The sequence below is a fragment of the Panthera tigris genome, chromosome C1, assembly GCF_018350195.1.
Source record: "Panthera tigris isolate Pti1 chromosome C1, P.tigris_Pti1_mat1.1, whole genome shotgun sequence".
Lineage (NCBI taxonomy): Eukaryota > Metazoa > Chordata > Mammalia > Carnivora > Felidae > Panthera > Panthera tigris.
The window spans coordinates 158,306,917-158,322,126 of NC_056667.1; the positions used below are offsets into that span (position 1 = coordinate 158,306,917).

Below are 15,210 nucleotides of genomic sequence, written 5' to 3' on the forward strand. Positions count from 1 at the left end.
GGAGCCTTCTTTTCTAGACTCTGGCAACTATTCCTTTTCTGTGGAAGACATTTTTGTTTGTGACATGGTTTAGTATCATTGATCAGCCATTGCTTTAGACAGGTGCATATAGACCATTTTTAGTTTGCCCTCATCTGGCAGATATGTACCTGTGGGTTTCATTCCTTCCTCAGAGACTGACCAAATTTCATTTGTTCCGGCGTATTTCTCTTAGTTTCAGTCTCGGGCTATCCGTAAGTTTGCAGAGGGGCTCACTGTGGCCTCAGTGCTTTCTCTGCAACCACTTATTTTGATTAATCACCTTGTTTTAAAATGCACCTATGTCTGATAGGCTATGATCAGTCAGTCTAAATTATTTAATCTTACTTTCTTCCTCTAAATCTGAGATCTAGTTTAGTGATAATTACAGATTTGATGGTAGAAGGGACGAAAAGTAAGCAAAGGAAGAGGTAATTTTGTAATAAGAAGCATCATTGCAAAGTCAGATTTGGCTTAGGAAGAGCGGAAGTTGGCCACTGCTTGCTCTCCCGGCTTTTGTTGGGGGCTCAAACACAGAAACAAAAGATGCATTGGCGGGGGAGAGGCAGAGATATCTGTGCATGGACTTCTCAGAAAGTATCAAGTAGTTTAAGAAATAAAAGTAATAATGATGGAAACCTAAGTTGGAATCTGATTGTGAAGGGCCTTAAATCCCACAGTCAGGAATTTGGATATACCTTGGGTAGTGGGACTGAGAAATACTGTACCAGTGGGGGTTTGTTGGTTCCAAACAGTAGAAACTAACTGTCGTTGTCCTAAGTAGACATGGGTTTATTGCTGTGGAGTTGCTCAGATAATCAAAGAAACAGCTTAAAGAATCAGATGTGGGAAGGACAGAATTCAGCACTGCTAGGGATTTAGAGAGGAAGGACTAATTGGCAGTTTTCATTAGTATTCTACTGAAGAGATGAAGCTGTTTTTGTTTTCTGTCACTCCCAAGATTTGCAGCCATGGGCAAAGAAAGGTGGATTGGCCTGGCTTTGGTTATGAGCCACTCCTTGGGTTGGACTAGGCTCCCTGATTGACAGTCCCACCAGCACTGCCAACAATGCGGAGAAGAAATTCTGCAAAGGGAAGAAGAGAAAAGGAATATTGGGAGGCCAGCAGACTGAAAAGCAGTGTGATCATGTCTTACTAGAAAGATGCCTCTGGTGGCAATGAGAGGATAAATTAGGACTCTGGATTAACTTGGATTGATTTGTGTCAGGCTCTGAAATAGAACTAGGGACTGTGTAAATGACATCATCGGGCAGAAGTACTTGGAGCTCTTTGGTGGAAAGGGCCGTATGTCATTAATTCAGCAAATAATTATTGAGTGTCTGCCATGTGTCAGGAACTGTTATGGCAGTAAACAAAACGAGGTCTCTGCTCTTAAGGACCTTAACATTTTATTGGGGGAGACAGCAGATAAATAAATGTGCAGTGTGTCAGATGAGGATAAATGCTTGAAGAAAAATAAAGGAGCTGTAAGGGTAGTGTCTGGTGAAGGGGGGTGCTGTTTTTTAAAGGGTGGTCAGAAGAGGCCTCTGATAGGATGACACTTAAAAGAATGGGAATTTGGTTTTGTATTTCCAAACCTCAGTGAAATGCAAGCTGTGATTGATAACAATAACTTTAAGAAATAAAAATATTTTCACAGCCTAGGATGTGGCATTGGATATGGTTATTTGCATCGAATACCAACACGCCCATTTGAAGAAGGGAAGAAAATTTCTCTTCCTGGACAGATGACTGGTACACCTATTACTCCTCTTAAAGATGGATTTACAGAGGTGAGATAATTTTACTACCTGATGATGTATAAAGTTTTCGCTAAAACGAGTCAAGTGTCAGTGTGTGTGGTAGTAGCAGTAATGGAGATAGGGTAAGAGAGGAGTTAAGTGTTGGCCATGTTGAATTTGAAATTCCTGTAGGATATCCAGATAGATAGCCTGTGGATCTGGATTTCAGGAACGAGGACAAGACTAGACATACAGATTTGGGAATCATCAGCAAAGAGAGAGTAATTTAACCTAATGAGCAGCGATAAAAATTATTGAGGGATTGGGCCTGGTGGATCAGAGGACTGAGGTTAGAATCTTGAACATTCCTAATATTTAAATGGATGGGCAGAAAGGGGATCCAGGAAAGAACAGGGATCCAACAGAGGAAGTCCAAAGGGAAAACAGAAATCCAAAGGGAGGACAAAGCATCAAGAAAAATTAAGAGAAGTCAGGTTAGAGAAGGAGTGACAAACACATGTCCTGGGCTAGGACACTTTCAGAGACTAGCAGCGGGCAGAGATCAAGTCACAGGATGGAGGGCAAATGGTGGTAAGGTGGTAATGATAGCTGGTGCTTAATCTTTCAAGAAACTGAACTAGAAACAAAGCAAGATGCTGTGTGGGGATGCTTACAAGATCAAAGTAAGACTTTTTAAGGATAAGGTATTTGTACAGGCTTAACAGGCTTTTATTTTTTATTTATTTTTTTAATGTTTATTTATCTATTTTGAGAGTGTGAGTGCGAGAGTGGGGAAGGGGCAGAGAGAGAGGGAGAGAGAATCCCAAGCAGTCTCCACACTGTCAGTACAGACCCCAGTCATGACCGCAACCACAAGACTTGGACTCTTAACCAGCTGAGTCACCTAGGCGCCCCAGGCTTACAGGCTTTTAGCATGCTTTCTATGAAAGCCTCCAAGGACAGTCTGCATGACAAAATAAAAACCAAACATCCAGAAGGAAAATGCTACAGCTATAAAGAAAGAAAGGGCTGCCACCACTAGCATCAGTTCTAAAGAAAGTAGAAAAAATGCTACAGGGAAGTGTAACCTTTCCTCACTCCCCACCCCTGCCATTGGCTGACAGCCAGAGCCCATGTAGTTACATGTTAATCTGCTGCCCCTCATCTGTGGTTTCTGCCCCAGATAAGCCTCTGTGGGCAGTCTGGAAGACCAGAGGTGAAATGGCAGCTAGGGAAAAGGGCTAGAGGGCACTGGAGCTGGCGGAAGTTGGAGTATCCAGAGATGAAACCACCCATCCACCCATCCATAGACTCCATATAGACTTATCCCTCCCCCACCCCAGAAGGTGGGGGTCTGGCTGCCACATTCATTCATTGATGAGAAAAGATGAGGTGGACTGAAGGGTTAGACATCTTGAGAAACTTTTAAGGACTCCATTCTGCATTAAGACTTTGAGCTGACTTCATCCGGGAACGATGAAAGTTACAACTGGCTGAGAACTCAGAGAAGAGAAAAGCAGTGTTTTCAAGGTGGAGTAAAATGAGTTTTGGGCATCTGTGAAGGAGGAAAAAGTAGAATCTCCTCCTAGGGTGGGAGTAGCTAGAACAGTGTGTGTAATGGGGGAGATGCCACGTGTCAAGAGACTGGAAGTGACCGGACGGGAAGATGTTTATAGCACGTGGTCCTTGACATGTAACAAAAATAGGAAGGAGTGTCTGAAGGCAGAAGTGCCAGGTGAAAACGTTGACAGCTAGTATGATTAAAAAAGGACAAACAAACAAACATTTGTTTGTTAGAAACAAAACAAATGAGCAAAGGGAAAAAGGCAAACCAAGAAACAGACTCTTAACTACAGAGAACTGACAGTAACTAGAGGGGAGAAGGGTGGGAGGATGGGTTAAGTAGGTGATGGGGTTTAAGGCGTGCACTTGTGATGAGCACCAGATGTTGTATGGAAGTGTTAAATTGACTATATTGTACACCTGAAATTTAATATTACACTGTATATTAACTGGAATTTAAATAAAAACTAAAACAAACAAAAAAAGCGATATATGTAGGACCCGTGAGAGACAGTGTATATATTTTCTTTGAAATAAACCTGAGTGGTTTTTCTTTCTTTTTTTTTTTGGCAGGTCCAGCTGTCCTCAGTTAATCCTCCATCTTTGTCACCACCAGGAACTACAGAAATTGAACAGGGACTGTCTGGACTTTCTATTAGCTCAACTCCACCAGCTGTCAGTAATGTTCTCAGTACAGGTGAGCAGAAAAATCTATTCTCTTTTCAACTTACTTTGTTTTACATGATCTTCTTTTCTGCCTCAAGCCATAGATTTTAAAAATTAATGCCAGTGTACTTTGAAAACTGTAGATATGTCCTGCATTTAAACCACTTCTCAGTGTATTTTAGACAAGTTGTAGAGTCAGGACTGTACCTTTAAATTCTGTTTGCTCTATTTCCTCAACAAATGTTTGCAGTATCCCCTGGATAGTAAACACTGGAGATAACAGAAGTGAGCAGGATAACGTTCTCTTCCTAGAGGGTTCAGTCTTGCTCAGGGGACACATACATGTCTTCCTCCTTTTCTGTATTTCTCGTTCTACCTAATAGAGTCATTTTTTGTTTCAGTTTTTATTCCAGCAGCTTTATTGAGATATAATTTACATACCATACAATTCACCCTTTGAAAGTATACAATTCAGTGGGATTTTTTTCAGCATATTTGTGCAAAGTTGTGCAACCGTCATGTCAGTCAATTTTAGAACATTTCATTACGCCAGAAGAAACCCTATACCCTGTGTCTGTCATTTACTGTTTTTCCCCAGCCCCTCGGGCCTAGACAATTCCTAATCTTTCTTTCTGTGGATTTTCCTAATATAGACATTTCATGCAGTATGCATGGTTTCTGTGACTGGCTTCTTTCACATAGAATAATGCTCTCAAGGTTCCTTCATGTTGTATCATATATTAATACTTCCTTTCTAACGGCTAGATAATGTTCTTTTGTATGGACATGCCACATTTTGTTTATCCATTAATCAGTTGAGGGACATTGAGGTGGTTTCTACTTTTTTGGCTGTTATGAATAATGCTGCCAAGAACATTTGTGTACAGGTTTTTACATGGACCTATGTCTTCATTTTTCTTGGTTATATTCCTAGATGTGAGACTGCTTCATCACATGACATAGATCTTAGCTTGGTTAGGTTGGTAGAGTTTACTTTTCTCTTGCCTTTTTAAAAATCTCCTGTTTTCTGGTTTTGTTTCCTGATAATACCAAGAGTATATTATTTAATTAAATACTGAGGAAGCAAAAGAAATACTGACATAGTTTAGTTGTATTTCATTAATACCTTTTATTCTTGAGCTCCTTTTAATATTTGTGTTCAAATTTTGTTCATACTTGGCTCTGTTCTGGAACGGACTTAGAATGTATTCACCAAGATGCAGTTAAGTTCAACAGTTTATTTCTGCAATTGGTCCCTTTGGTTCAAATCCCAGCCCTTTTCAGAGTCTTCGTTTTATTTCCCAAAGATGTGTTTTTCTAGATAATATTTAAAATTTCAATTTTTGGGGGCACCTGGGTGGCACAGTTGATTGGGCAGCCAACTCTTGATTTCGGCTCAGGCCATGATCTCATGGTTCATGGGGTCAAGCCCTGCATCAGGCTCCATGCTAATGGCACAGAAACTGCTTGGGATTCTCTCTCTCTCTCTCTCTCTCTCTCTCTCTCTCTCTCTCTCCCCCCCTCCCTCCCTCCCTCCCTACCTCTCCCCCCCTCTCAAAAATAAATGAATGTTAAAATTTCAACTTTTTATAATTAAAAATTTCAAACAGTCTAAAATAGATGGTATGGTACTGTGAACCCCCAACACCCAGCTTCACCAGTTTTCAATATGGTGATATACCTCTCTACCCCCTACCATTTGCTTGTTTTTTTCCCCAGCTTTTTTACAATATAATTTGCATACCATAAGATTAACTCACTGTATGCATACATCTCAATGATTTTTAGTAAATTTATGAAGTTGTGCAGTCATCATCACAATCCAGTTTTAGAACATTGCCTAGATGAAATTAAATATTAATGTCATCAATATCAAGTCATAGATCCAGTTGGGATCCAATTTAAAGTTTATTTCACTTGAGCAGTGTTGGCATCTTGTTTTTATATTGTGGGTTTTTTCCTTACATTCCATCAGATGGTCCCCTAGTTTATTCCTGAATAGACTTAGTAAAGGTGGGTTGGTGTAACTGCCACGGCAGCAGACCATATCTTCCCTCACTACATTATGGTTACACTTGTGTTATCTTAAAAGCATGTGCTGGGATCCCTGGCCTTATTACGCTGTGGAGAAATGGCTTCTTGAACATTAAAAGATAGAAATGTAAATAAAGCAATACTCAGAAGAGACTGAAATCAACATTTTCACTCTGAATAAATCAATTAAAAAATTGAGTATTCTTGCAGTGTGACATGTGAGAACCCACTTTTTGTTAGGCATTTACTTACCCATCTTTGCTTTTAAGTAATTTGCTGCAAAGTAGCCCAAGCAGTAACTGTAGAAACATTAAAAGTATCTTTAAAAAAGAAAACTCCTGTATAGATTTGAAAATTTTTGGATTATGAAATTTTAGAAAATGAATATATCGTTTTGAAATAGCATTAATCAGTGTGACCTTTTTGCTACCCTCCCTCATGCCTCACATTTCTTGTCCCCTCCCCTGCTTGAGTTTTCTGCAGAGAACTCCCACCATTTTGCATGTTGGTTATTTTACTTGTTCAATCTCTGTGTCCCTTCTCCTGTCCATTATTAGAATATATCCTGAAGGTAGTGATTTCTAATTTCTTCATGTTGTAGAGTGCCTCAGTGCCTAGAACAATGTCTAACATATATATAGATGCCGTAGGTGCCCCCAAAACGCTGGAATTAATGAATAAACGTAGTAGTCAACCAACTTTCATGAGAATCTGATGGAAGCAAAGAACCCTCTTCTTCTTTTACATGCCTCCAATTTCTGCAGAAAAGTAAATACATGAAAAAGTAATTCTATGAAAAGGGTTGCTTCATGCTTTTAGGCACAGTTCATTCCTGCTACCATATTTAAGCACATTTCTGTAAGAAAATCTGGACTCCATGTGCACTATTGTTTGGATAACAGCAAAGCCTCTAGCATGAGTAGGTGGTAGACATTAATAGATAACCTTTATTGTGTAGAATCCTAAGAGTTACTTGCACTTGAAGAACATAACCTTCTCAAGCTAATAACATCAGTAAAAAGACTTCAGAGGAGTGTCACAGAGCCTGTAGATCAAAAGGAAATGGAAATTCAGGAAGCCAGGTCGTTCTCTCCATCTCTGGAGGCCCACATGCTCTCTTGTCTCTTCCAGGCCATCTGCATCTTCTCCCCTTTCACAGACCAGCATTCATGGTTTCAAAGGGCACATGCCCCCCCCCCCCCCCCCCCCCCCCCCAGCCAGCAGCCCTAGGTTTATGGGGCATTCTAGTTCAGGAGCCCCGTAGAGATTGACTAGAATCCTCGAGTCTCATTTCTGAATTTGTAAAACAGTTTTCTAATCTAGCCTTATGTCAGGTATAAAATTCTTGTCCAGTGAGTTTAGCTGGGGTGGGTTTGCAGAGCCTCCCGCCCTCTTAGCCGAGACTCTGCTAACAGTCTTTGTTAAAGGCCACAGGCAGAGTATGTAGATCAGCTAAGACAGTCGGTGAAGCAGCCAGAAGCCGGGCCTGAATGAGTCCCACGGAATGAAGACCCTACCGTGGTGGTGAGGGAAGGGGTCTGAAGACTGTCCTAGTAAAGTGTCTTCATTCTTTGTCAGCTGAATTTGTTAGAAATTTTGTTTAAGATCGTGTTTTTGTTTTAGGTGTACCAACAGTACCATTATTGCCACCACAAGTAAGCCAGTCCCTTACTTCTGTGCCACCAATGAATCCAGCTACTACATTACCAGGTAAGCAGCAGGAGACTGGAGATGTATGTAGTGATAATAGCATTAGTAATATTGAGTAATATTGTGCACCTTAAAAAAACAGTGGGAAAAACCGTATACCTCTGTGGTGACTTTTTATGTCTTTTCATCTCATTTTATCTTTGCTCTAACTTTGTGATAAATGAGAGGAAGTAGCAGTGAGCTGTCAGTCACCAGCTGTTAACTTCTGAGCCCCAGGCTCCTTGTCCTCAGCCAGCTATGCCTCCAGTGCAGCGTGAGGCAGGAAGAAGGAATATGCAAAAGTTCTGTGCTGAAAGAGAGCATTCCATATTAGCTTCTTTAGAAGCTTTAACATGAAGTTAGATTTGTGTTTATTTCTTACTGTTCCCAGTGAAGACCAAGTTTCTTTACCCATCAGATAACAATCTTATTTCAGGGATAACGGTGTTATTAGCAGTAACACTATTATTTCAGGGATCAAATATACTTGCATCATGAGAGCCTTTAACTGTATGACTGAAGATGTCATTGCACACACATATTTAGTGATTAACCAAGTGTGTACACAGACACACACAGAGTGGTAAAGAAATGTGGTAAAATGTTGACATGTGGGGAATTTGAGTGAAAGATATATATATATATATATGAAAGGTATATATATATATATATATATATATATATATATATATATTATAGTTATATAAACTACTTTTGCAACTGTAAGTCTGAAATTATTTCAGAAAAAAATTAAAAAGCCAGAAGGATTGTGAACCTCAGCCATTCAAAGAGAAATTTAATTCCATTTACTACCATACTTGCTGACACAAATCAGCTCTTCCCCGTGACACTCAGGCCATCATCGTTCTTGCTCTTGGGTTTGGAGGTACTCGAGTGTCTTTTAAGCCTTACCTACTTAGCCATCTAATCGCTTAGGTACAGAAAGACATTTCACATAGTGAGCTTTGTTGTTTTGTGAATGTTATGATACAGAACTGCCCCACAGTAAGTGGACTTCTGGTGTTCTCAATTTGAAGTGGGTAGTATTTTTTTCAAAACATGAGGATTGAATGTTTTCCCCGGAGGAAGTGGTTTTATCATTTGCTCTCTGCCTTCTCTTTAGGTCTGATGCCTTTACCAGCAGGACTACCTAACCTGCCCGCCCTCCCCAACCTCAACCTCCCTACACCACACGTCATGCCAGGCGTCAGCTTACCAGAACTGGTGAACGCGGGTATGTGGCCCATCTTGCCTTCCTAGGACTCTGTCTAAATAAAAAGCTTTTACCCAGGAAGGCAGATCCTCTATTGCAGTTTTTTCTGGAAAGGGCAGGTCAGTTGAACAAATTTCAGTTGCTTCAAATAAATATTATTTTTTTTATTTAAAAAGCTTAAGAAAGAGGAAGAATATTTTTGTGATTCTCCTCTACTTGGCCGCCTCTCTTCCATTTTCCTCTCCTTGCACCCTGACAGCCCAGATACCAGAAAGGCCAGTTGTAGAAATAAAGAACAGCAGTGTGGTGCTGCTTTGAGTGAACTGGACGGAAGGTGTGCATTCACCCAGCGCAAGTGAATGGACTCCTCGTGTTTGGGTAGCTGCCACCAGCGGTGTTTGTTTTGAGTAGCCAAGACCAGAAACGTGGGCTGTGAAACTGTCACCCTTGCTCAGCTGGCTGGGTTTGTTGTTATTTGATACGTATTCTCTGTTACTAATAGATGTTTTTATGATAAAAACTGAGAGAGACTTTAGCTACACATAGTTAAGCTGGCAGATACTCCAAGTATTTACGCTCAGATTTTATGCCCTGATGAAAATGAAGCAGCAGAGTGGCCCACAAGTCTGTTCTTCCAGTTAATGATTACCCAGCTCTCCTTCAACTTTGAGAGGACCGCATGTCAAGGCGACTGCTAGTTGCTCATTTCAGTGGCTAGGCCCCTTGGTGATGTCAGGGAGTGTGCACGGTCGTGTTTCTGTCTCGGTCGTAGGTGTCCCCTTTGTGCCGTCCCCATCTGTATGTATTCATCACCTGTCCTCATGGACGCATTTACTTTCCGCCCAGTAGTTTAAAAAAAAAAAAAAAGGAAGACTAGTAAACCCTCATGTTTACCCTGTGTTACCACTCCTTTTGTTTTTTCTATTGTGCCCTGTATTCTTGGCTTCATCCGCCCTTTCCTCGACTTAACAGACAGACCCTAAGAGCATTGAGGTTTTCACCAGCCCGGTGGTTGCTCTGAATATATCGTACCTTCTGCCGTTCCTTTGTTTCTTAAAAAAGCAACGCTCTTTTCCTTCATTCTCCATTTTGAAATCCTCACATTGAGCCCACCAAGCGTAATGGTTACCAGTCAATCAGAGGGCTTGAACAGAGGCTGAGTGCTTACCGTGAGGTGAGGCTAAGGGAGGAGGCTACAGGACAAGCGCCTCCCTCCCCAGGCCGGCCCGTCTCCTCTTCCTGTTTCTGTCCAGAGGGCCCCTCTGACTCAGCTGGGGGCTTGCCTGACTGAAGGGAAGTTACGTCCAACACTAGTGTGGCCGCATTGCTTGCCAGGTGGGCTTCTGCCTGTCCTAACGGGGAGAATCATTTCTTCTCTGAACTGGCTGAGTCACATGGAGGTTGTGGAGTCTGGAAGGCGGGAACCTTTCCTTCTGGCCAGCTGGTCTTGGATTGGATATTTAACCCTAACTGTCCTGGCCTCCACCTGAGGATAAGCAGAAGTTGCGATTTGTGGTGTCTCTCCTTGGCTTCAGTTTCCCTAATGAAATGCAAATAAAAACAGTCACGTGATGATGACAGCTGCTCTTTCAGTGCCGGGAGGATGTATGATCTGTGCCGTTTTTGTCCTAGGTTTGCCACCTCTTCCTTCCTTGCCTCCCCGAAACTTACCTGGCATTGCACCTCTCCCCATGCCATCCGAGTTCCTCCCGTCATTCCCTTTGGTTCCAGAGGTGTCTTCTGCAGCGAGCTCAGGGGAGCTGTTACCCTCCCTCGCACCCACCGGGAGCCCACCCTCCGACCCTGTCACGACCACTGCAAAGGCAGATGCTGCCTCCGCACCCACCGCGGATGTGACGCCCCCCACTCCCAAGGCCCCCACCACTGTTGAGGACAGAGTCTGCGAATCCAGCCCAGCCGGCGAGAAGCCTGCTTCTGCAGTTACGGATGCAAGTGCCTCCGAGTCACCTTAACTTTGAACCGGTCTTCGGAATTGGTGTGGTGGGCTTTGTCTAACCACAGGAGCGTGTCTGGAAATGCAAACTCTCATTAATTTCATACTAGTTTGTACCGTATCTGTAGGCATCCTGTAAATAATTCTAAGGGGAAAACTAAGGAAGAGGACGTGGGCTTGTATCCTGCCAAGTCGGGGTGGGGCTCATAGGCTGGGAGGGAAATGTCAGAAAGTGCTTGTATTTTAAAAACAACCAAAAAGAATTTAAGAGTGGCTTGCTGCCAGGTTTCCACTGCCATTCGTGGGGGTACACATCTTTGGGAAAGGTGACAGGGCATCCACGAGGCTCCCTGTCCCCCTGCTGCTCCTCCTGTAAGAAAATGAAATATTTTATGCCTAGTACTCACATGCAACATTTCTTGTATTTTGTAAGTCGTTTTTGAGAATGCCGACCACCTCACTTAAATTGTGAAAGGAACAGATATTTTACTTTTGGTTTCTGTGAGTCAATCTCTAAAGGTTTACACGAAAATTCCAACTGAAGATGTTTGTTAAAGTTACACAGTGTGCACTATGAATTGGACATCTTTTTATTCAGCCTATTCACAGATCTTTGTTTAGAGCTCTCAGAATTACTCAGACAACATTTTGTAACTGCTGCTGTTGCTTTATACGTCCACCATCAAATGGCATTTAAAAAGAAATAAAGGAAATGCTGCACAGTTTTAAACCAGAAGGTGGCACTTTGTGGCTACTTCTAATATTATAGCTATACTGGACAAGCATAGATTCAGCAATAAATTACAGTAATTTTATTTTTCTTCTTGTGGTGCATTTAAATGACAACTCCTAATTGCCATGTATGCACTTGTTACTCTCAAGTATGTCACACATCTTTAATGTAATTTTTCATGTCTTTTGTTGGCTCTCTCCCAAGTTTTCTAAGAGATGGTAAGTTAAGTGGAATTGATTTATTGAATGAAATTAAATGCATATTGTATCTGTTTTTTAAATAAGACAAAAGAGGTTCATCAGTTATTGACCTGGTAGTAGCATGAATGTTGCTAAGGGCCCAGCACGTGTAATTGAGCTGCGACTGCTCAGCCGGAAGCTAGACTTGCCAGCGCCAACCTAGTGCCTCTAACGGGGGGCCCAGCACCAGCCGATTTTTAGGATATATCCACTACTGAACCAGGTTTGTACTTCACGCTGAATGATAAAAGAAGGCTCCAGCTCTGAGCACTAGCTTCTTCTGTTTGCATTGTAAATATAATTCTAGAATATTTCAGTTAGCAATCCTATTTTTTTTAACAAGAGCTTGTAACTGGTAGGAAAAATATTCACAAGCATACTTAAATGTTATATGATTTTTTACTTTCCAGTATAGGAAGAGGTGAGCAAGTTGTTATTACTTTCTAAAAGATGCTCGTATTTTTTAAAATGTCAAGGAGATACCTTAGCGGAAAGCAAGTAAGTTTTACGCTTTAAAAGTGATTAAAAAACAAAAAACAAAAACGGCAGCTCTTCCAATGCAGTGATTCTTAACTCTTGTGAGGTCACAGTTCTCATTTGAGAATGATGACAGCCCTGGACCGTCTTCCCAGAAAAAGGAACATAAGCATATATAAAACACTAAGCTCTGGAGAGAGGGGGATTCTTAGCACTCGCTTGGAAGCTAGGCACAGAGTTGGTCTATGTTGGCTCATTGGATCTTCCTGAGGTGTGAAACACGTATTTTAGATACTCCCTGCTTCCTTCAGGAAAACCAGATTCAGTGTTTATGGAAGTAGGGATCCTGTACTGGGTCCAGAGACACAGATATAAAAGATAAGTGTCCCTGCCAGGAAGCCACTTACTATGGCTGCGTAGCGAAGAGAGCTTGGGGTGTGGGGTGTGGGGTGTGGGGTGTGTCGGGCCTCAGGGCAGTCCTGAAGTGTTCTAACCATGGAGATGAGCTCTCTGGCCAGCCCTTGGTGGAAGGATCACATGCACTCAGAATTACCTCTGAACTCCCTATATCACTCAGTGTTCCCAAGTTCACACAAGAGAGACACGACTGAGGCTGTGATGGTGGAGGATGTTTGGAATAAACTCCGTTATCACAAATATTCTGCAAATAATGGAGGCTTAAACAAAAAAGTTTTTCTCCCGAGTCTGGTAGAGGCAGGATTGGTCCGTTAACAACGTCAGAGACCTCAGCCCCTATCTGTAGTTCTGGAGAGTGTTCTTTTTCCATTTGCATGGTCATCCCGTGGACCCAGATGGCAGGTGGGGCCCCAGCCAGAAGAAGAGAAAGGTACATCCCCTTTTGCGTTGGGGATAATTCAGAGAAGTGTCACACAGCCCTGTGGTTTACATCCTCCTGGCCAGTGTGGAGTTAATGGCCACTTCTCCCTGAAGGGGAAGCAAAGAAGTGAAGTCTTTATCCTGCCCTGTGCCCAGCTATTACTGAGGAGGAAGAAGAGGAACTAGTGAGGCCGGATGAGCAGCCCTGCTGCCCCCCTGTGGGACTGGACTGAGCCCTTGGCGTGGCCCGTGTGGCGCCAGAAGAGGCAGCCAGGTGAGGGTGCTGGGGAGATGGGCGGGAAGGTTCCTGAGATGACATTTGACATGAAGAGTTACTCAGGCAAAGGAGGAGGCAGAAACCTAGGTTAGGGAGAGTCTGAAGTCTTTGAGGAATGGCCAGGAGTAGAGTGCACAGGGAGCCCCGAGTGCCAGGCCGGGGAGTTAGGGCTTTATCTTAAAAACAGGGGTCCCTGAAGGGGTACAAGCTCAGATCTGCATTTGAGAAAGCTTGTCTAGCGGCGGGGAGGCTGGAGCGTCTGCAGCAGCCCCTTCAGGGTGGATGGAAGAAATTGACTTGCTGCTGTCACCCAGAGGCATCTTTGGTAGCTAAGACCGTGAGGAGGATTTTCCCTTTCCCCTTTGGGCTTTGTTCCTGTTTTATCCTTAGTTCATTATTAAGCACACTTACCAAGAACAGCCACGTTTACCTCATTTGCCTGACCATTGAAAAAGGAAATGCAATGAAAAACACCTTTCTTATTTGTGAGACACCAGTTAAGGTTCAGGGATGGCTCTGCCTTGGCCTGAAGGTGAAGGCCTTCCCTTTATCAGACCACCTGGTAAGCATAGCATTTCAACCTCGGCTGCAATTAGAATCATCTCAATTAGAGTATGGATTCCTGGGCCCTCGGAGTTTTGAAAAGCTTCCCAGAGGATAAGAGCCGCTAAACACATTTCTCTTCCACGCGGAACCTGTTCCCACTCTGGCAGTCCAGAGCTTGGGGAGGTAATAAGACAACACAAAGATCATTGTTTACTAAGATATTTTAGCACGTAGCAAAATGCACATGTTAAGGGACTCGCTTACTGCTGGTATTTTTTGCATTAGACCTAAGAAGAAGAGCCTCCTGTATTGCTAACCAACATATTCCTGTGTAGGCTTCTTGCATATGAGCGAATGTGACTAAATAGAAGAATGGGAGATTAACAGCCAAGGCCAATTTTTCCAACACCAGAACCACAGGCCAGTGGAAGAGTGCATGGGACCACCCTCAGGCTGGTAGCATCCTGGGCTCTGGTTTGGGGGGCAGTGGAAGGAATGCACCATTCACGGGGACAGAGCTTCTGTTACAGAGCAGCTGAGGGCTGGATGCAGAAAAAGCTGCCTCTCCAGGGAGTTCTGTGAATGTGGGTGCCCTCTGCCCACTTTACCAGTTCAAACGTAACATGAGAAAGCCATCCACCAGTGGGGTTGGGCCCTCGGACTTTCAGTGTTAGCAGAGCTGAGGTTGCACAGTATTTCCTGACAACAGAAACAGGACCCTGGTCCGCGAAGGCCACTGGGACTCAGGTACCTGCTCGCTGCCGGTGGGGTGAATAGGGGTGCTTGGCTGACTCGATCAGTAGAGCGTGCGACTTTTAATCTTGTGGTAGTGAGATCGAGCCGCACGTTGTGTGCAGAGATTACTTAAATAAATGAACTCAGTTTTCTTTAAAAAAAAAAAAAAGTTACTGAGCCAGCCCTTTGCAGGACAATCTGCCAGGTGAACAAGAGGTAGCAAACTGGCTCTCCCCCCCCGCCCCCAGACATGGTTCCTTTGAACTGCCCTGTATATACTAAAATGTGAATTAATTGCCAACTTTAAAAATCAGAAAGTTTCACATAAATCCAGATTTCTGGTTTCTCAAAAAATCCCAAGATCTGGGATTTTTCAGTCCCGCAAGGAAACAATCCCCCTCCACACCACCCCACCATGAGCCTAAATCTTTGAGTTTGCCACGGTCCTCACCTGGCCCGCAGGCATCTGAATTTGCAGTGTCTCTCA

The 15,210-nt window shown here is 43.0% G+C and overlaps 1 protein-coding gene across 1 annotated transcript in view; it reads left to right on the forward strand.

The window, feature by feature from the left end:
* The window catches only part of GORASP2 (golgi reassembly stacking protein 2), a 34,482-nt gene extending 22,788 nt beyond the window's left edge, over window positions 1-11,694 (forward strand). Inside the window, exons 6-10 of the mRNA XM_042994668.1 lie at window positions 1,679-1,811; window positions 3,897-4,020; window positions 7,647-7,733; window positions 8,836-8,946; window positions 10,558-11,694. Coding sequence (XP_042850602.1) covers window positions 1,679-1,811; window positions 3,897-4,020; window positions 7,647-7,733; window positions 8,836-8,946; window positions 10,558-10,898 — 796 coding nt within the window. The 3' untranslated portion in view covers window positions 10,899-11,694. The remainder of the gene's footprint in view (window positions 1-1,678; window positions 1,812-3,896; window positions 4,021-7,646; window positions 7,734-8,835; window positions 8,947-10,557) is intronic.
* The last annotated feature ends 3,516 nt before the right edge of the window (window positions 11,695-15,210 follow it).